At 48.2% G+C, this 14,861-nt stretch overlaps 1 protein-coding gene across 1 annotated transcript; it reads left to right on the top strand.

Moving 5' to 3' along the window:
• The first annotated feature begins 3,608 nt into the window (after positions 1-3,608).
• Positions 3,609-11,901, top strand: Kcna1 (potassium voltage-gated channel subfamily A member 1). The gene is made up of 2 exons (XM_055609437.1): positions 3,609-4,154; positions 4,529-11,901. The coding sequence occupies exon 2, from the start codon at positions 5,056-5,058 to the stop codon at positions 6,541-6,543; it is 1,488 nt and encodes a 495-aa protein (XP_055465412.1). The 5' UTR covers positions 3,609-4,154; positions 4,529-5,055; the 3' UTR covers positions 6,544-11,901.
• Positions 11,902-14,861: the final 2,960 nt, after the last annotated feature.

Below are 14,861 nucleotides of genomic sequence, written 5' to 3'. Positions count from 1 at the left end.
CTTCCTTCCTTCCTTCCTTCCTTCCTTCCTTCCTTCCTTCCTTCCTTTCTTTCTTCCTCCTGGCATTAGAGCATCCTGGAACACAAGGTGCAAACACATTCCCTCTCTTTCTATGCCCAGACTCAGTGCTATCCCTGAGGACCATCTACTTCTGTGGTTCCTGACTGAGGGTGACCTTGACAGTGGCTGGAGACTGTTTGGATTGTGACAACTGGGGACAGGTACTCCTGGGATCTTGCATGGGAGGGATGTTGAACATTCTAAAGTCCATAGGACAGTCTGCCACAACAGAAAGGCACCCAGCCCAAATGTCATCATTGCTGATGAGAAATCCCAATACCTAACTAAGCCCACCTCTCTGGCTTATGTATGCTTAACATACATACATACATACATACATACATACATACATACATACATGTACGCGCGCGCGCGCACACACACACACACACACACACACACACACACATATATATATATAACAGTCATCTCAAACTTAACATGATCCAAACAAGCTTTGACTCCCTAGCCTCAGTGAAGGTCCCCCTGAAACATTACCAGAGACAGACCCAAGTGCTAAAGAGTTAGTGGATGCTGTGATCCGAGGCAGTCAGAATGTGGGAGAAGGAATGTGAAAGAAAGCTACAAGCTACGGAGTCAGCCATTGCTTTATAAGCACAGAGACCCAGCCTGCCACTGGACCATGTGGCTGGTTGGCAGTCAGGAGAACAAAGGCAGAAAGGTTCAACACAGCTCCATCCTGGCCTGCACCACTGGTTTATTGAGGTAGTACTTTCTTCCCAGCTGGCTGTTTGGCTCTCTGGGGCCTTTTTGTAGTTTGGGGGGAGCCACTTCCATTCATTGCCGTGTGGCAATCCCAAGGAAGCAAAACGTGGCTTTATGCAGAGATGGTTCTTCCAGTAGCCTCTCCAGTGGACACTTGAAGGTGGGGAGAATGTGAGCAGGGGATAATGGGGGCACATAGAAAGTTCCAGGCCTCACATTCAGACAGGAGAGAAACTGACTCAGACTCTAGTATGTGGTGTTAGCACCTGTTCAGTTTTTGAGGCCACATTGTTGAAACCCTTCTTTCCTCGTATCCTAGCTCTACTCCCTCTGAAAAAGCCAATTTCAAGATCTTCTCAGCACACTCTTGCATTTAAGCTTATGATGCAGGCCATGCCAGCTTGCCGGTTCCCTGCTTCCAATAACTACTGTAATCTTTTGAAACCCAAAGCAGGGTTTGGTAGGATGGCTTTGTGAGTGAAGTTGCTTGCCACCGATGATGACCTGTACTTCATTCTTCAGATCCACATGATAGAAGGAGACAGAACCCATTCTAAATCGTCCTCTGACGATTGTGTGCCTCCGCACACTAAACAGACAAACAAATAAAAAAGAAAATATTTTTAAAAGTTAAAAGTAAATCAGAGCAGGGTACTTCGAGCCTGGAATCCCAGCTCTAGGGAGGTTGAGGCAGGAGAGCTGCTGCTACTTTGGAGCCAGCCTGGGCTTCAGTGAAATACCAAACAAGCAAACAACACCCTCCCCAACATAAGCATTCTATGTTATCACATTGGCATATGTACTTCAGTACATTTCCTGTTATGCTCTTCCTCCCAGCCTAAGGGGCCCTGCATGGCCCACCCACCATGAGCCCCTTCCTTGGTAATTTCTTTCTGTTCATAATGATCTTTTGTTTCCTAAGGTCTTTCTTGCTCTAGGTCCATACACCCATCAGTCTGCTCTTTCATCCATTGGTCTTTGTCTTCTGGTTGCTGATTCCAATGATCCCTCCTCTGCAGAGAGGCCTTCCTGTCTGTAAACCCATGCTAGAACTGTACTTACAGTCTAGGTTTATTTATTTTATTGTCTGTTCCTCCCATTGACTGTGGCCTCCCTGCGATCTGAGGCCTCCCTAGCTCTGGGTTACCCGGATCTAAGGCAGTCTCCTTGTAAAAAGGCATGAATCAAGACAAGGCCATGTACAGGAAACAACAATCCAGGAGCAGGAAGGAGGAAGTAGAAGCGCTGGGCTGTGAAACTGAACAGGGAAGATGATGGGCAATGCTAGGACATGGCCAGGAAATGTTCATGCAGCAGGATCACAGTGATATTCTAGCAGCAGCGACCGCACACCATCCTGCTTGACATTTCATGGCAGAGCATAGCATGTGTTGTTGTTGTTGTTGTTTTCACCAATAGAGCATCAGCGCAGAAGAGGAGAGGGGGCATGGTGTTTCTGGGATGGAGGGACCAGCGTGCACCGGGTGAAGTTGTGGGAAGGAGTGCTGTGCAATAGAACTCGCTGTTCATGGAAGAAAAGCCAGGGTGGAAATCTGGAGGAGAGGAGAGAACAAACACTTTTTTTTTTTTTTTTTTTTTTAAGGAATGCAGGGGTCTGAATCTGGAGGAGGAATTTAACTAGCTGTATCCCCGGGATCCCTGTGGAGGACCCTGCCTTCCACTAGCCACAATAAGCCAGGAGGATGTGATCATTGGCTTTGATTAAAGAGGTGGGTGGTGTGGGCGGGCGGCGACGCGAGCCGCGGTGGTGCGGAGGGGCGGTGCCAAGGCCGTGCGAGGAACCAATCAGCGGCGACTCTGGGCTCCTGCCGGCTCCTCAGAGGCTCCGCGGCGGTGGAAGGACCGGAGCTTCTGGCTGCCTCCTCCCGGTGCTGCGAGCGCCTAGGCGCCGCTCCACTGGGGACTCCGCGCAGGTCCTGGGCTCAGACTGCTTTGCGTCTTTGTGGGGACCCTTGCGCGAATATGTCCAGAGCCTAGAAACTGGTCCTGAGGGGCAGAGGGCCACTAGGGGGGTGGGTGGGGGTGCGGAAGGCAGGACTGAGGTTAGGAGGCGAATAGGCGACATGCTTCTCACGTTTGTCCCAATTAGCACCAAGTTGGCAGACAACCCACGACGCCTTCCTCCCCAGCCCCCACCCCCGGTGTCACATTCTCTGCATTTCGGCCTATTCTGACTGGAGGAAAACTTCAGCTCCCCCTGATAGGGTCAGGGAGGACAGACACTTGGCACCACCTTCTCCCGGTAACACTGCGTGGATGAAACCCCGGGGAACCTCAACCGCAGCGCTCTTACCGATCTGCACCCTTCGGAGTGCGGCTGGCGTGGGGGATGTGGGGACCAGGGTGGGCTGGGCAGAGAGGCCTCTGGGGGAGGGGCGGGGTGGCGCGGAGAAGCGAGATGCAGGAGGGAGATTGCTGGGGTGACTACATCTAAAGCAGACCGGTCCAAGGAGTTCTGCCAGGGACACCCGCTGCCTGCATTGCGTCGGACCTGACCATCTCCAATGTGAAATTCCCGGGGAAGGTCGCGCGCAGCTAAAGGGCCGTGCGTGGGCGGGGCTGCGGGACACCGGGGAAGAGGAGTTGGTAGTGGGCTTTCCGAGGAGGAGAGGGTGGAAAAGGAAGAAAAGCTGTGCTGGCAAGCATGGGAACTGAATGACAACCCCCGCCTCTGCCAAACCACCCCCTCATATTTTCCATCTACCTCCTCGCTTCTGCCCTCCCCCGCCCTCCCCAACCCACGCCCGGGTGGGCCAATCGCTGCTCCGCATTCCAGGCGCTTTCTCAGGTTTCTGCTGATCTTGCAGCACCCAGAAATGGACCGTGCGGACCTGCGGCCGCAACCTCCCCTCCTCACTCTGAGCTGCTGAAGGCTCCCGGCGCTCCGCGGAGCGAGGTCTCCACGCGGTGGTGCGGAGAGTGCTGGTTATCCGAGAGCCATGTAGAGCCGGACTTTGGGCCGCCCGCCTCCCCGGGGATCGGATCAAGGGCTCGCGGAGTGTCCGGAGGGGGCGAGAGTGCTGCTTTTCGCCATTTGCTTGGGTGATTCGGGAAAAGGTGGCCCTTTTTGTCTGTTTGTTTTTGCACCCGGCGAGAGGACGGCGTCTCCAGGTTGCCTGTACCGAGTGACGATGGGGGGAGGGAACGGAGGTTTCCTTCGTAGCTGCTCAGTCAAACGATTGGACCCCTGAGAGGGGGAAGGACGCGGACCGCGAGGGGCCCAGGAGCCTCTCTCGGATGCTGCGGCGGCGGCTTCCAAGGCTCGCTCGGGCTGCTGCAAAGGCGACCCTGCCGCATTCCGACTCTGCGCGACTCAGCACCGCCCCTGCGCCAAGCCGGCCCGCCAGGTAGGGGGCTCCCCAGTTCGGGGCTGCAGACTCGGAGGTTGGGGTGACAGGGTGGGGGGAGGCTGAGGGTGCGGGATTGATGCCCGGGGCCAGGAGCTCCTCCAGTATCTCTAAGCGCTTTTCCGAGCTCCAGTTTAACGAAGTTGTGAACACATTCGGCTCTTGGGCATTGACTGGGGAAGTGGGATGGAAGATTTCCAAACTTGGATTTCTGGGTGTCTGTTGTGTGTCTGTCCGTGAGTGTGTGTGAACCCCAGTAAAAAGTCCAGTGTGTCCTACAAAAGCTGGTAGTCTGTGCTCTTCGGTGTCTAAGGTTCGTCCCATCGGAACGCTTCTGATTTTCTACCCTCGTATCACTTTTTATTTCTCCGCAGCGTCCATCGATCGCCCCGGTGGGAGCTTAGAAGGCGGCAGGCGAAGAGGGGTAGAAGGGGGGAGAGCCGAGGAGCAGCAAAGTGGGTGACAGGCCTGGGGTCCCGCTGAGTTGGCACTGCACCGGGTCCTAGGAGGGCTTCAGGAGGGAGGGGAGCCCGGGCGAGCCCCGAAACCATGGCAGGTGTGCGTTAAGGCAAAGAGCAGGAAGAAAAAACCCACCGACCAACACAGACACACAAAACAGAGCACATCCCCAAACCTGAGTCTAGCCAAAAAAGCCTCACTGGTGACCCTCAGGCGGAGGGGTTTCCAAATTGGGTAAAAGGCAGAGTGGAGGAGGGGGAAGCGGTAACCAGCAAAGTTGCAAACCTCTGAAACCTATTGGCTCTGAAGCCCCTCCCCGTGAGCGTGGGGGAGACTCACTCTCCGGTGGGGGGGCCGCTTGGGTCCCCCCCACCCCTCCTCCCTCACTCCTCCACACCTCCTGCTCTCTCCTGGCCTCCCACCCCTGCACCCCGCTTCCATCATGACGGTGATGTCCGGGGAGAACGCGGACGAGGCTTCAGCCGCTCCGGGTCACCCCCAGGATGGCAGCTACCCACGGCAGGCCGACCACGATGACCACGAATGCTGCGAACGCGTGGTGATCAACATCTCCGGGCTGCGCTTCGAGACGCAGCTCAAGACCCTGGCACAGTTCCCCAACACGCTGTTGGGCAACCCAAAGAAACGCATGCGCTACTTTGACCCCCTGAGGAACGAATACTTCTTCGACCGCAACCGGCCCAGCTTTGATGCCATCTTATATTACTACCAGTCGGGGGGTCGCCTGCGCAGGCCGGTCAACGTGCCCCTGGACATGTTCTCTGAGGAGATCAAATTCTACGAGTTGGGCGAGGAGGCCATGGAGAAGTTCCGGGAAGACGAGGGCTTCATCAAGGAAGAGGAGCGCCCCCTACCCGAGAAGGAATACCAGCGCCAGGTGTGGCTGCTTTTTGAGTACCCAGAGAGCTCGGGGCCTGCCAGAGTTATTGCCATAGTGTCCGTCATGGTCATCCTCATCTCCATAGTCATCTTTTGCCTGGAGACTCTCCCTGAGCTGAAGGATGACAAGGACTTCACCGGCACCATCCACCGCATCGACAACACCACAGTCATCTATACCTCCAACATCTTCACGGACCCCTTCTTCATTGTGGAAACTCTGTGCATCATCTGGTTCTCTTTTGAGCTGGTGGTGCGCTTCTTTGCCTGCCCTAGCAAGACAGACTTCTTTAAGAACATCATGAACTTCATCGACATTGTGGCCATCATCCCTTATTTCATTACCCTGGGCACGGAGATAGCTGAGCAGGAGGGAAATCAGAAGGGCGAGCAGGCTACTTCCCTGGCCATCCTCAGGGTCATCCGATTGGTAAGGGTATTCAGAATCTTCAAACTCTCCCGCCACTCTAAGGGCCTCCAGATCCTGGGACAGACCCTCAAAGCTAGTATGAGGGAGTTAGGGTTGCTCATCTTTTTCCTCTTCATTGGGGTCATACTGTTTTCTAGTGCAGTGTACTTTGCCGAGGCGGAAGAAGCTGAGTCGCACTTCTCCAGCATCCCCGATGCTTTCTGGTGGGCGGTGGTGTCCATGACCACTGTGGGATACGGTGACATGTACCCTGTGACAATTGGAGGCAAGATCGTGGGCTCCTTGTGTGCCATCGCTGGTGTGCTGACAATTGCCCTGCCCGTACCTGTCATTGTGTCCAATTTCAACTATTTCTACCACCGAGAAACTGAGGGGGAAGAGCAGGCTCAGTTGCTCCACGTTAGTTCTCCTAACTTAGCTTCTGACAGTGACCTCAGCCGGCGCAGCTCCTCTACTATCAGCAAGTCTGAGTACATGGAGATCGAAGAGGATATGAACAATAGCATAGCCCATTACAGACAGGCAAATATCAGAACTGGTAACTGCACCACAGCTGATCAAAACTGCGTTAATAAGAGCAAGCTCCTGACCGATGTTTAAAAAGCAACAGGCAAGCAAGCAAAAGCCCCCCAACAAAATCCCTGGCGACTCTGGTCCCATTCTGTAGATACTTTACTAATTATTAGTCTTTGAATGCTTTATTTAACTGTCAATGCATTGTTGCATTGTGAATTTGGGGAGTGGCAAACCTGAAGCTTTCAAGATCCATTAAAAAAAAAACCCAGCTATTTTCATTTTATCAAAAAAAATGAGAAAAGAAAGAATATTTTATAAAGCTGGCTTAAATGCTGTCCATTAAGCAGTCTGTGTGAAATACGACTCATGCTTTCCTTGTACTGAAATATTTCCAATCTTTTGGCTTAAGTTTTTTTTTTAATTAAAAAAAAACCCTAAAGATGACCACTTAGGAATATAAAAATTCAAATTTGCATGGGACTCCACTCTAAAAACCTTTGCAAACTGCACAGCACATTTCAGAATAGTGTACCCTTGTGGAACACTTTGTAACAGCCTCAGTGGTCAGTGAAAAAAAATGCTTTTATTTTGATCAACCGAATTGCATACAAGATGAACAAAATCCGGACTAATTAAGACTGGTTCAGAAAGCACCTTGGCAAATCTGTTACTGGTCCCGATCTGTTGGGATCTTCCATCTGCCCCATTCTCTTAAATTCAGTCTATTCTTTTTAGAAAAGGGTAACTCGATGAAATGAGCTGATTCATCTGTAGGGCTGCTAAGTTCTCTCAACTGCATATGATCCAAATATAGGTCTTTTCTCACCAAATCCTGCACCCTGACCCCTGACCTTCAGAAGTGGATGTAAAACCTTACCCTCCTTATTGCAAGAGCACAAGAGTTAAATGGTAAGCATGTTTGAATCTGATAACATTTATTTTATAATTGCATGCCGAGAAAGTTAGCCCAGACAATAGGGAATAAGCTTTCGTTGGGGTTTACTCCTCTAAACATAGGCCCCTTTTCATTTGCATTCACCAAAAGTGCACTCCTTCACTTATTAACTCCTTTCTTAGCAACTACAGTACTGTACTTAAGTACATAGTCAGATGGGAACAATCCCTTTTTTGGAGCTCAAAGCATGTTCTCTTAGTCAGCATTATGGCCTATTTGATTAAGATATACCTTGACTTAATTAATGCATGATCTCAGTAATAAAAATTAGAAAATACTAAAAATCATGAGTCTGTGGGATGAAAGGCCCAAAAAGAAACAATGGGGTGGGGGTGGGGGGACACTCCCTTCAATTTTCCTGCCTTTGCTCAGGGAAATGTCAAGCTTCTGTGTAGGTATAGGCAGAGAGAGAGGACCAATATGCCCATCCTTTAAGGGAAAACTGCGGAAAGCTAAATAAGTCACCAAGGTATTCAATAGACCTAAGACAAGCATTCTTTCTAGCTGAACATAAATACAAGCAAAACAAGCAAAAAAAAAAAAAAAAAAAAAAAAAAAAAAAAAAAAAAAAAAAAAAAAGGTGCAATATTGCATGGTTTTTTTGGTGCATTGTTTATCTCTTTATGCACCCAGAGCAGAGCTGATTTCTTTTTGCAGTCATGATTTGAAGTCTAAGAGACTTCAGCCCTCCCCTTGAGGCTACCTGAAGAAACTCAGCCAGTTGATTTAATAGTCGCTTAGTGCCTTTATCTGTACCCACAGTGAACTGCAGAAAGTGCCTCCATAACTCAGCTGGGAAGTTATTTTTAAAAAGGGAGGAAGGGTCGGGGCACAGACCTTTTGCTTTTTGTTTCGTTTGTTTTTCCATCCTCACTTTCTCACTTCACCACTGTGAGAAGACCACACCACCCTCAGAGCCCCAAAGAAGAGAGAGAGAGCAGGTGCTGCCTCTCTGGCCATCTACTGGACTTGGTCTTCTTGGCAGCCTAACTCTGGATATGAACTGAGACCCATCTTTGAATTGGACACAACCCATAAATCTGTTCTGTTCTGTTCTCTTCTGTTTTCTTTCTTCTCTATCGGAAGCCAAGAGAGACATTTTGAGAATGCAGAAAGCCACTCTGGACATACAAAGCTTTCTCAGGTTCAGTGGTTCCTTCTTCCTCCACCCTCTCCCTCTCAGCTGTAGCACTTTGCAGATCTCTGATACTCTGGTCTTTGGGGCTATCGTTGTGAATCATGGGAACACTTATCTCACAGTGATCTTTCATAGGCCAGCCACCCTGGCCAACCTCCGATAGATATTTCTTATGATGTTCCTATGATTGTCCCTCCTGGAAGTCACTTCACTGGCTGAACATCTGACTACTGCTGCCCCAGCCACCGAATCCAGAGAATGGTGGGGACCCCATGTCCAGCTGAAAGATCATCATATCACACAGGCTGTGGAGTCCAGCAGCTACCCACCAATGGAGAGGCGTTCATTGCCTTTTTAAGGATGCTGGAGTGGGGAATCTTCATTCTGCTTATAGCATGTGGCTGCCTACTACTGTTTGCCTTACGTTCTTGCCTGGCTTCTTCTGGAATCTTCCCTCATACTTCCATCCCTTTCCCCCACCCAGCCTTCAGACTAGAAGTGAGGCCCTCAACCAAGAAACTACAGGGACATCCAGGCTGTCTAGCTCAAATGAAAGAAGATGGACATTTTCTTTCCCTGTACAACTATTGAGTCTTCAGGGAGAACACAACACATATCCTGGATTATGAGGTGCCAAGAACTGCCCAGCCTCTGACTACGGGGTATTAAACTCTCCCTTGTGTTGCTCACTCTTTGAACCTTAGATCACCATTCTGATCTTTTCTTTTACATGCTTGCAAGTCTCTAGTTGGGAGAAAAATGCCAACTCCTCCTCCAGTCTCCAGGGATATCTTGAACTTTTATTTTGACTCTGAGATCTAGGACACAACAGAACTCTGTCAACAGCAATAATCCACTCAGTACTATGGGATGGATGCGTTAGAGGATGAGACGATGAGGTGAAGACCGTTGAGCCAGCTCCTGGACACTTGGCCTGCCTCTTGTAGCTGTTCCCTGGACAGGTTGAATGATCTGTATATGCTACAAGAAAAAGTGCTGTATGTGGTGAAGTGGTCTGCCTGGGGTTGGGGGATGTGCTGTTACGAGTTTGGAGTGGATGAGGGATACGGATGCCGGTTATCCATCTGTAGCTCATTGCAGTAAGCGCGATGACAAGGAGTACAGGGATTTTCTGTGTAGCATAGGCATGCGACCTTTGACTAAGCTCTTACCCCTGCACTGTAATGTGCTGAAATGTCTTTGTAGACCTGAAGGTGCACTTAACTAAACTGCCTACTAAGGAATGACTCTCATTTGGTCTGCTTCATACTCCCTTCCCCAGGTTTTTGCCCTTCCATCCTCTTCTTAGGTACTGAGCCTTGACAGCTCATGCCCTGATGCTTACACCCGTTTTCTCTGGAAGGAGAAGACTCATGATGCACTGATAGCCATAGCCCAGCTCTTCCAACATGTAGGGCCCTAGTTCCATAGGATGCCCATGGAAGGGTCAGGTCATCCTGTGGCTATTAGCCATCCAAGAATCTCTGAAGTGCTTAACTCAGTTCAAGTGATCTGAATCAGAGAGACCAAAGATATTAATTTTCTCTGTCCTCGTATTTCTAGAAGACAGACAATAGGCAGGGACAGGGTTTGGTTTGGTTCTTCTCTACCCTTTCTCCATCTGTGTATACCCAGCACCTCCCTCCCCTTTGAGACTTGAATTCTAAAGCTCAATGACATCTGTTCACTGGGAGTGTGTGTGTGGATTAGTCCAGAGCACCAGGTCAAGCATTCTTCCACACTATAGTCAATGGACAGTCATTTTTCTAAATTGAAAGTATGTGGTGGGTTCAGATTCCACTAAGGTGGAAACAGACTTACCATAAGAGTTAGCACAGCCTTGATCCTCTTGAGACTAGACAAGAACAAGTGTATGAATGGCGGCTGAGGAATACATTTTCTGAAGTAAAAATGAGGTTCAACCCATAAGGGACTTTCTTCATGTTGGGTGTAGTTAAAACTTTTCAAATTAGTATCTAAATGAATCAGTTAAAAACAAAAGTTTTCAACCTCATGCTTAATATAGGAGGGCTCAAAGCACATGTTTATTTTTTTTTTAAAGCAACTTTAAATTTTAATTTCTTGTTTGGTAGGTTGGATTGAACCGAAAGTAGAAAGGGAACATTAGCAGAAGGCAAGTCTCCATTTTCTTCCAGGAATGTCTTATTTCCGGGAGTGGTGAGAGTTGGTGGGTGGTAACCACCCATAGTATAAAATTGTTAGAAAGACTATAAACTGCCAAACAAACACGTTATCTCCCAGCCTTTTCCAAGCAGGAGTGAAACCTTTTGATATTTATATTCATTTTGGGAAGACAAACAGACCAGAATTTGAGGAGCAGACACAGCTAGGTTGAGCTGTGATCTCAGGAGGTGGACTCTCGCCTACCATGTGGTACGGCAGTACTTACATTCATAGCATGGGTCTTCAGGGTATATGCAAACGTTTTTTAGAATGACTCAGGTAAAATTTCAGGGAATGTACCTTACTTTCCACTTTTGTAAAGAAACAGGCAGGAACCAAAATGTTAACCAAAACTATTCCATTACCTTGGGCCACTGTGCAAACTCATTCAGGGCATAGACAGAAGGTTCAAAGCCTTGGAATCAAATGGCAGCCTCTTTGCTCACTGACTCATGGGAGTGTCAGTGTGTAAGCAGAGCATTAGACGCTGCTGCCTTTAGGAAGGCTTTGAGAGGGTTAACCCTAGCCACAGTGATTTTCACGTAGGAGTTATCAGGGAATTTGTGATGTGAGACTTCAAAAGCTCTAGAAAAGTTGTTTTTCCCTAAATAGCAGAAAAAGAAGAAATGGAATAAGGAAAGAAAATAAAACAAGAAAGCCCTTGCAAACAAACAAACAAACAAACAAACAAACAAAACCGCTAGGTCATAAGTTGTTTCCCCTTTCCGAAATGCACAGAAGTCTGTTTCTTCTTCAATGCACTGTTTAAGGATCACACATGCAGCAGCCATAAGTGGGTGACATGACCTCTATGACATACCTCTAAGATTAAAGGTAAAGTATTCCCGAGGCTGAAAATTAAAGTCGAGATGTAGTAATCTGAAGTGCACCCTCAGGACGACAAACCATTGCAGCTGATGAAGTTCTGTTTTATTCCTTGGCTTTGCCAATTGCTTACTCCTTGAGTTAAGGACCTGTCTCATCTCATCTCCCCTGCACTTGCCCTGCCCTAACCGTTTACCATGTTGGGTCGAGGATACTGAATGTTACGAATGGAGAACCTAATGATGCGCATAGTTTTCATCTATGCAATTTTACTTGGTTCTGTCACTTCATGATCTGTTCATATTTGGCATCAATTAAAGATAATTTTTAAGGATCTTATCATGGAATCCCTTGACTTTTTTTTGTGTGTGTATCTTCTTTAAGTGGTCTTTTTAGGGGCCTCTGCTCATATCCTCTGCTTTGGGGTCAATTTAAATGACATAATGATGACTCAAGGTAGATGCCAGGAAGTGATGTCATTTCCTTTGGGGCTGGTGGACAGTTGCTGCCATCTGAAGGGGTTTGTGCTTTGACAGTCAGCTCACAGGTTGGTTGTGGACAGGATCGCAGACCCTTGAGATTTAGCCTGTGTAAATGATGGGGAATACAGCCCTGAAGAAGTGAAGCCAAAGGTAGTAGAGGCATCTGTTATCCTGAATGAAATTGCTTTGAATGTGAGCAGTTTTTCAGGGCCGCCCCAGAAGTTTTACGGGAAAAGGTGTGTGTGTGTGTGTGTGTGTGTGTGTGTGTGTGTGTTTGTGTGTGTGTGTTTGCATGTGTAGAGTCAGCACAGTGCTATCACATGGTATCAAATCACGTGTTAGATATAGAGTGCTGTTAGTGGAAAGAAGGAAGAGTTTGTTTGTAAGTGCTCTTTACACACGTTTCCCAAGTTCTCTGTGTGGTTAACATTTCTTTCTTCCCTTTCTTTTTCTTTTTAAATTTTTATTTATTTAAGTTTTTATTTGATTGTTTGTTTTTGTTTTTTTTTTCGAGAAAGGGTTTCTCTGTGTAGCTTTGGCTGTGCTGGACTTGCTTTGTAGACCAGGCTGACTTTCTTCCCTTTCAACAAATGGTGATGCATTTCCTAAAATTTTGACCTCTTTCCTTCCTTGAGAGTATCACATCTTATTCCACTTTTATGTCAGAGCAAACAGGGGTCCGTGCTTCAGAACAGGGGTATTATGTGAGCCCAGTGCTCTGGATGGCTGGGCACCATTGTGGCATTAACTTGTACCGTGGTAGACACGGCATGGGCAGTTTGGAGATAGAACCTACTTTTGCTATAGAGGTTGCTACTAGAAGCAGAGTCTGGGGCTAGGAAGAAAGCTGCCTGTGGATTTTTTCATTTCTGGTCAAACTATGGGTTGGGTTAAGTGAAGGAAGGAGAGAGCTAATTCATGACAAGAGCACTAGAGACACACGGGCCAGGAAAAGCACAGCTTCCGGTATGCTACTCAGGGCTCAGCATTAGAATGATCTAGAAGTTGAGGCAAGAAGAGCTTGTAGGTGCAGAGGCAGCACTGCACCTGGAAGCTGTGTCAACCACGGAGCATCTGAACATTCGTTATGCCGGTTTTAGGGGAAGCCAAACAGAGAAGGGAGAGCGGACAGGAGGACGGGATCGAGTCACAGTTCCTTTGTGGTTCATCGGGTAGCTGTGTGCTGCAGTCAGTCTGATGCTATATGTTGAGCAGGCAGGAGTGTGGAGGAAGACCAGCGCCAGGCTGAGCAAAGTGCCTGGCTGCACGGTCGGACTGATCACCAGCCAGCCCCATTGGGAAACCCTGCTGAGAACTGGTTTTCAGGACACCTTACTTCATTCGCTCAACCCAAGGTGATGCTTGTGGCTGTGTGCACTGTTATCTGACACACTTGCAAAAGAGAGGACAACAGTGCTTAGGACCTACCTTGGCTTGATTCGCCCCACTTTTAAGGAGGTAAGAGAATATGCATTTTTAAACGGAATCTTAGAACTGATGAAAATGAAAATCCCTTGGAATCATTGACAACAGACCACTAGCTTCCACCGGTCCCAAAGCTAAGAATGAAAGAATGTCATCAGATAGCATGGTGGGCCTATAGAAAAGCTTCCCTCGTTGTGCTGTGTTTGCCTCTCTGATGTACCCATCAATGTATTTTAAACCTACCTTGATTTATGGCTTTCTATGTTCTGTAAAATTTTATAAAACTTCACAAACTGCTTCCTTGTTGGAACACGAAAGTTTTGGTCCTGTGTCTACAATCTCTTAAAATGGCTTCAGAATGAACCACCTCTTATTCTCCTCTCCAAACACCAACCCAGCCAACCAACTGACCCACCAACCAACCAACCAACCAAAATAACAACTTGGTTCTTTGGCTGGGGGCGTAGCTCAGTGTCATAAACAAAGAAACAAACTGAAGTAGACACGTAGACACATTAACAATGACCATAGTGCATTGGATGTTTTGTTTCCTGAAATCTGAACGCTTCAAATTTGACAAGTTCTTTTGCATCAGCACCCTGGCTAGTGTCTGTCTATCTCTGTCTTGGGCTCTACCTCTCTCTCTCTATCTATCTATCTGTATCTCTACCCCAACCCCGACCTCTCTCTCCACCTCCATCTTCTCTACCCCCATCCCCTGCCTTACCCCCACCTTGGCCTCCACCTCCATCATCTCTGTTCTGGGGAGCCCAGCACAAACCAGGGAAACATTCTATCAATGAGTCACCCTGCACCCCTTGATAGAACCTTTAGCTCTTCTTTTAACAATCTTTTTATCCCACATGGCCTTGGTTTTGTCCTGCCCCAACACTGACTTTGTTCTGGATCTCATAGATGTACCATACTGCAGAGCATTGTATTCTGGAGGTCATTTGCCCAGTGACGACCCGGTGACGGCCCAGAATGTAGTTGTAACTTATGGGATGGGGTTTGGTCTTCCCCTTCTTCCTCCTTTCCCCCTCAGCACTCCTCTGTATACAGGCCTCTAGAGTCACTAGCAGCCCTTCGCTTAAAGTCAGAGGCATAGTTCCTCCCCATAAGGTGCTAATAGCAACACTTCATTTGTGTAGATATCGTAGCAGTTTCTAAATCACCTTCTCCTTAATTATGTTGCTTTCTTCCCTCCCTGTGGGTTAGGTAGGGCTGTTATGAGTATTCCTGTCTTATAGACTAAAGGACCTGCCCAACCCCAGCGTGGCAAAGTGGAGGGGTGGCTTGGATTTTTTGTAGAGTTGAGGCCTGGTGACTGCAGACCGACTGTTGGGAAAGACTTAACATATGTAAGGAAAGGTCAGAGGGCTCTTCCTGGGTC

Source organism: Psammomys obesus, unplaced genomic scaffold (assembly GCF_907164565.1).
Source record: "Psammomys obesus unplaced genomic scaffold, mPsaObe1.curated_primary_1811, whole genome shotgun sequence".
Classification (NCBI taxonomy): domain Eukaryota; kingdom Metazoa; phylum Chordata; class Mammalia; order Rodentia; family Muridae; genus Psammomys; species Psammomys obesus.
This window is presented reverse-complemented; position numbering and strand designations above follow the sequence as displayed.

Coding starts and splice junctions, on each gene's coding strand:
- Kcna1 (XM_055609437.1), top strand. CDS start 5,056: ATGACGGTGATGTCCGGGGAGAACGCGGACGAGGCTTCAGCCGCTCCG.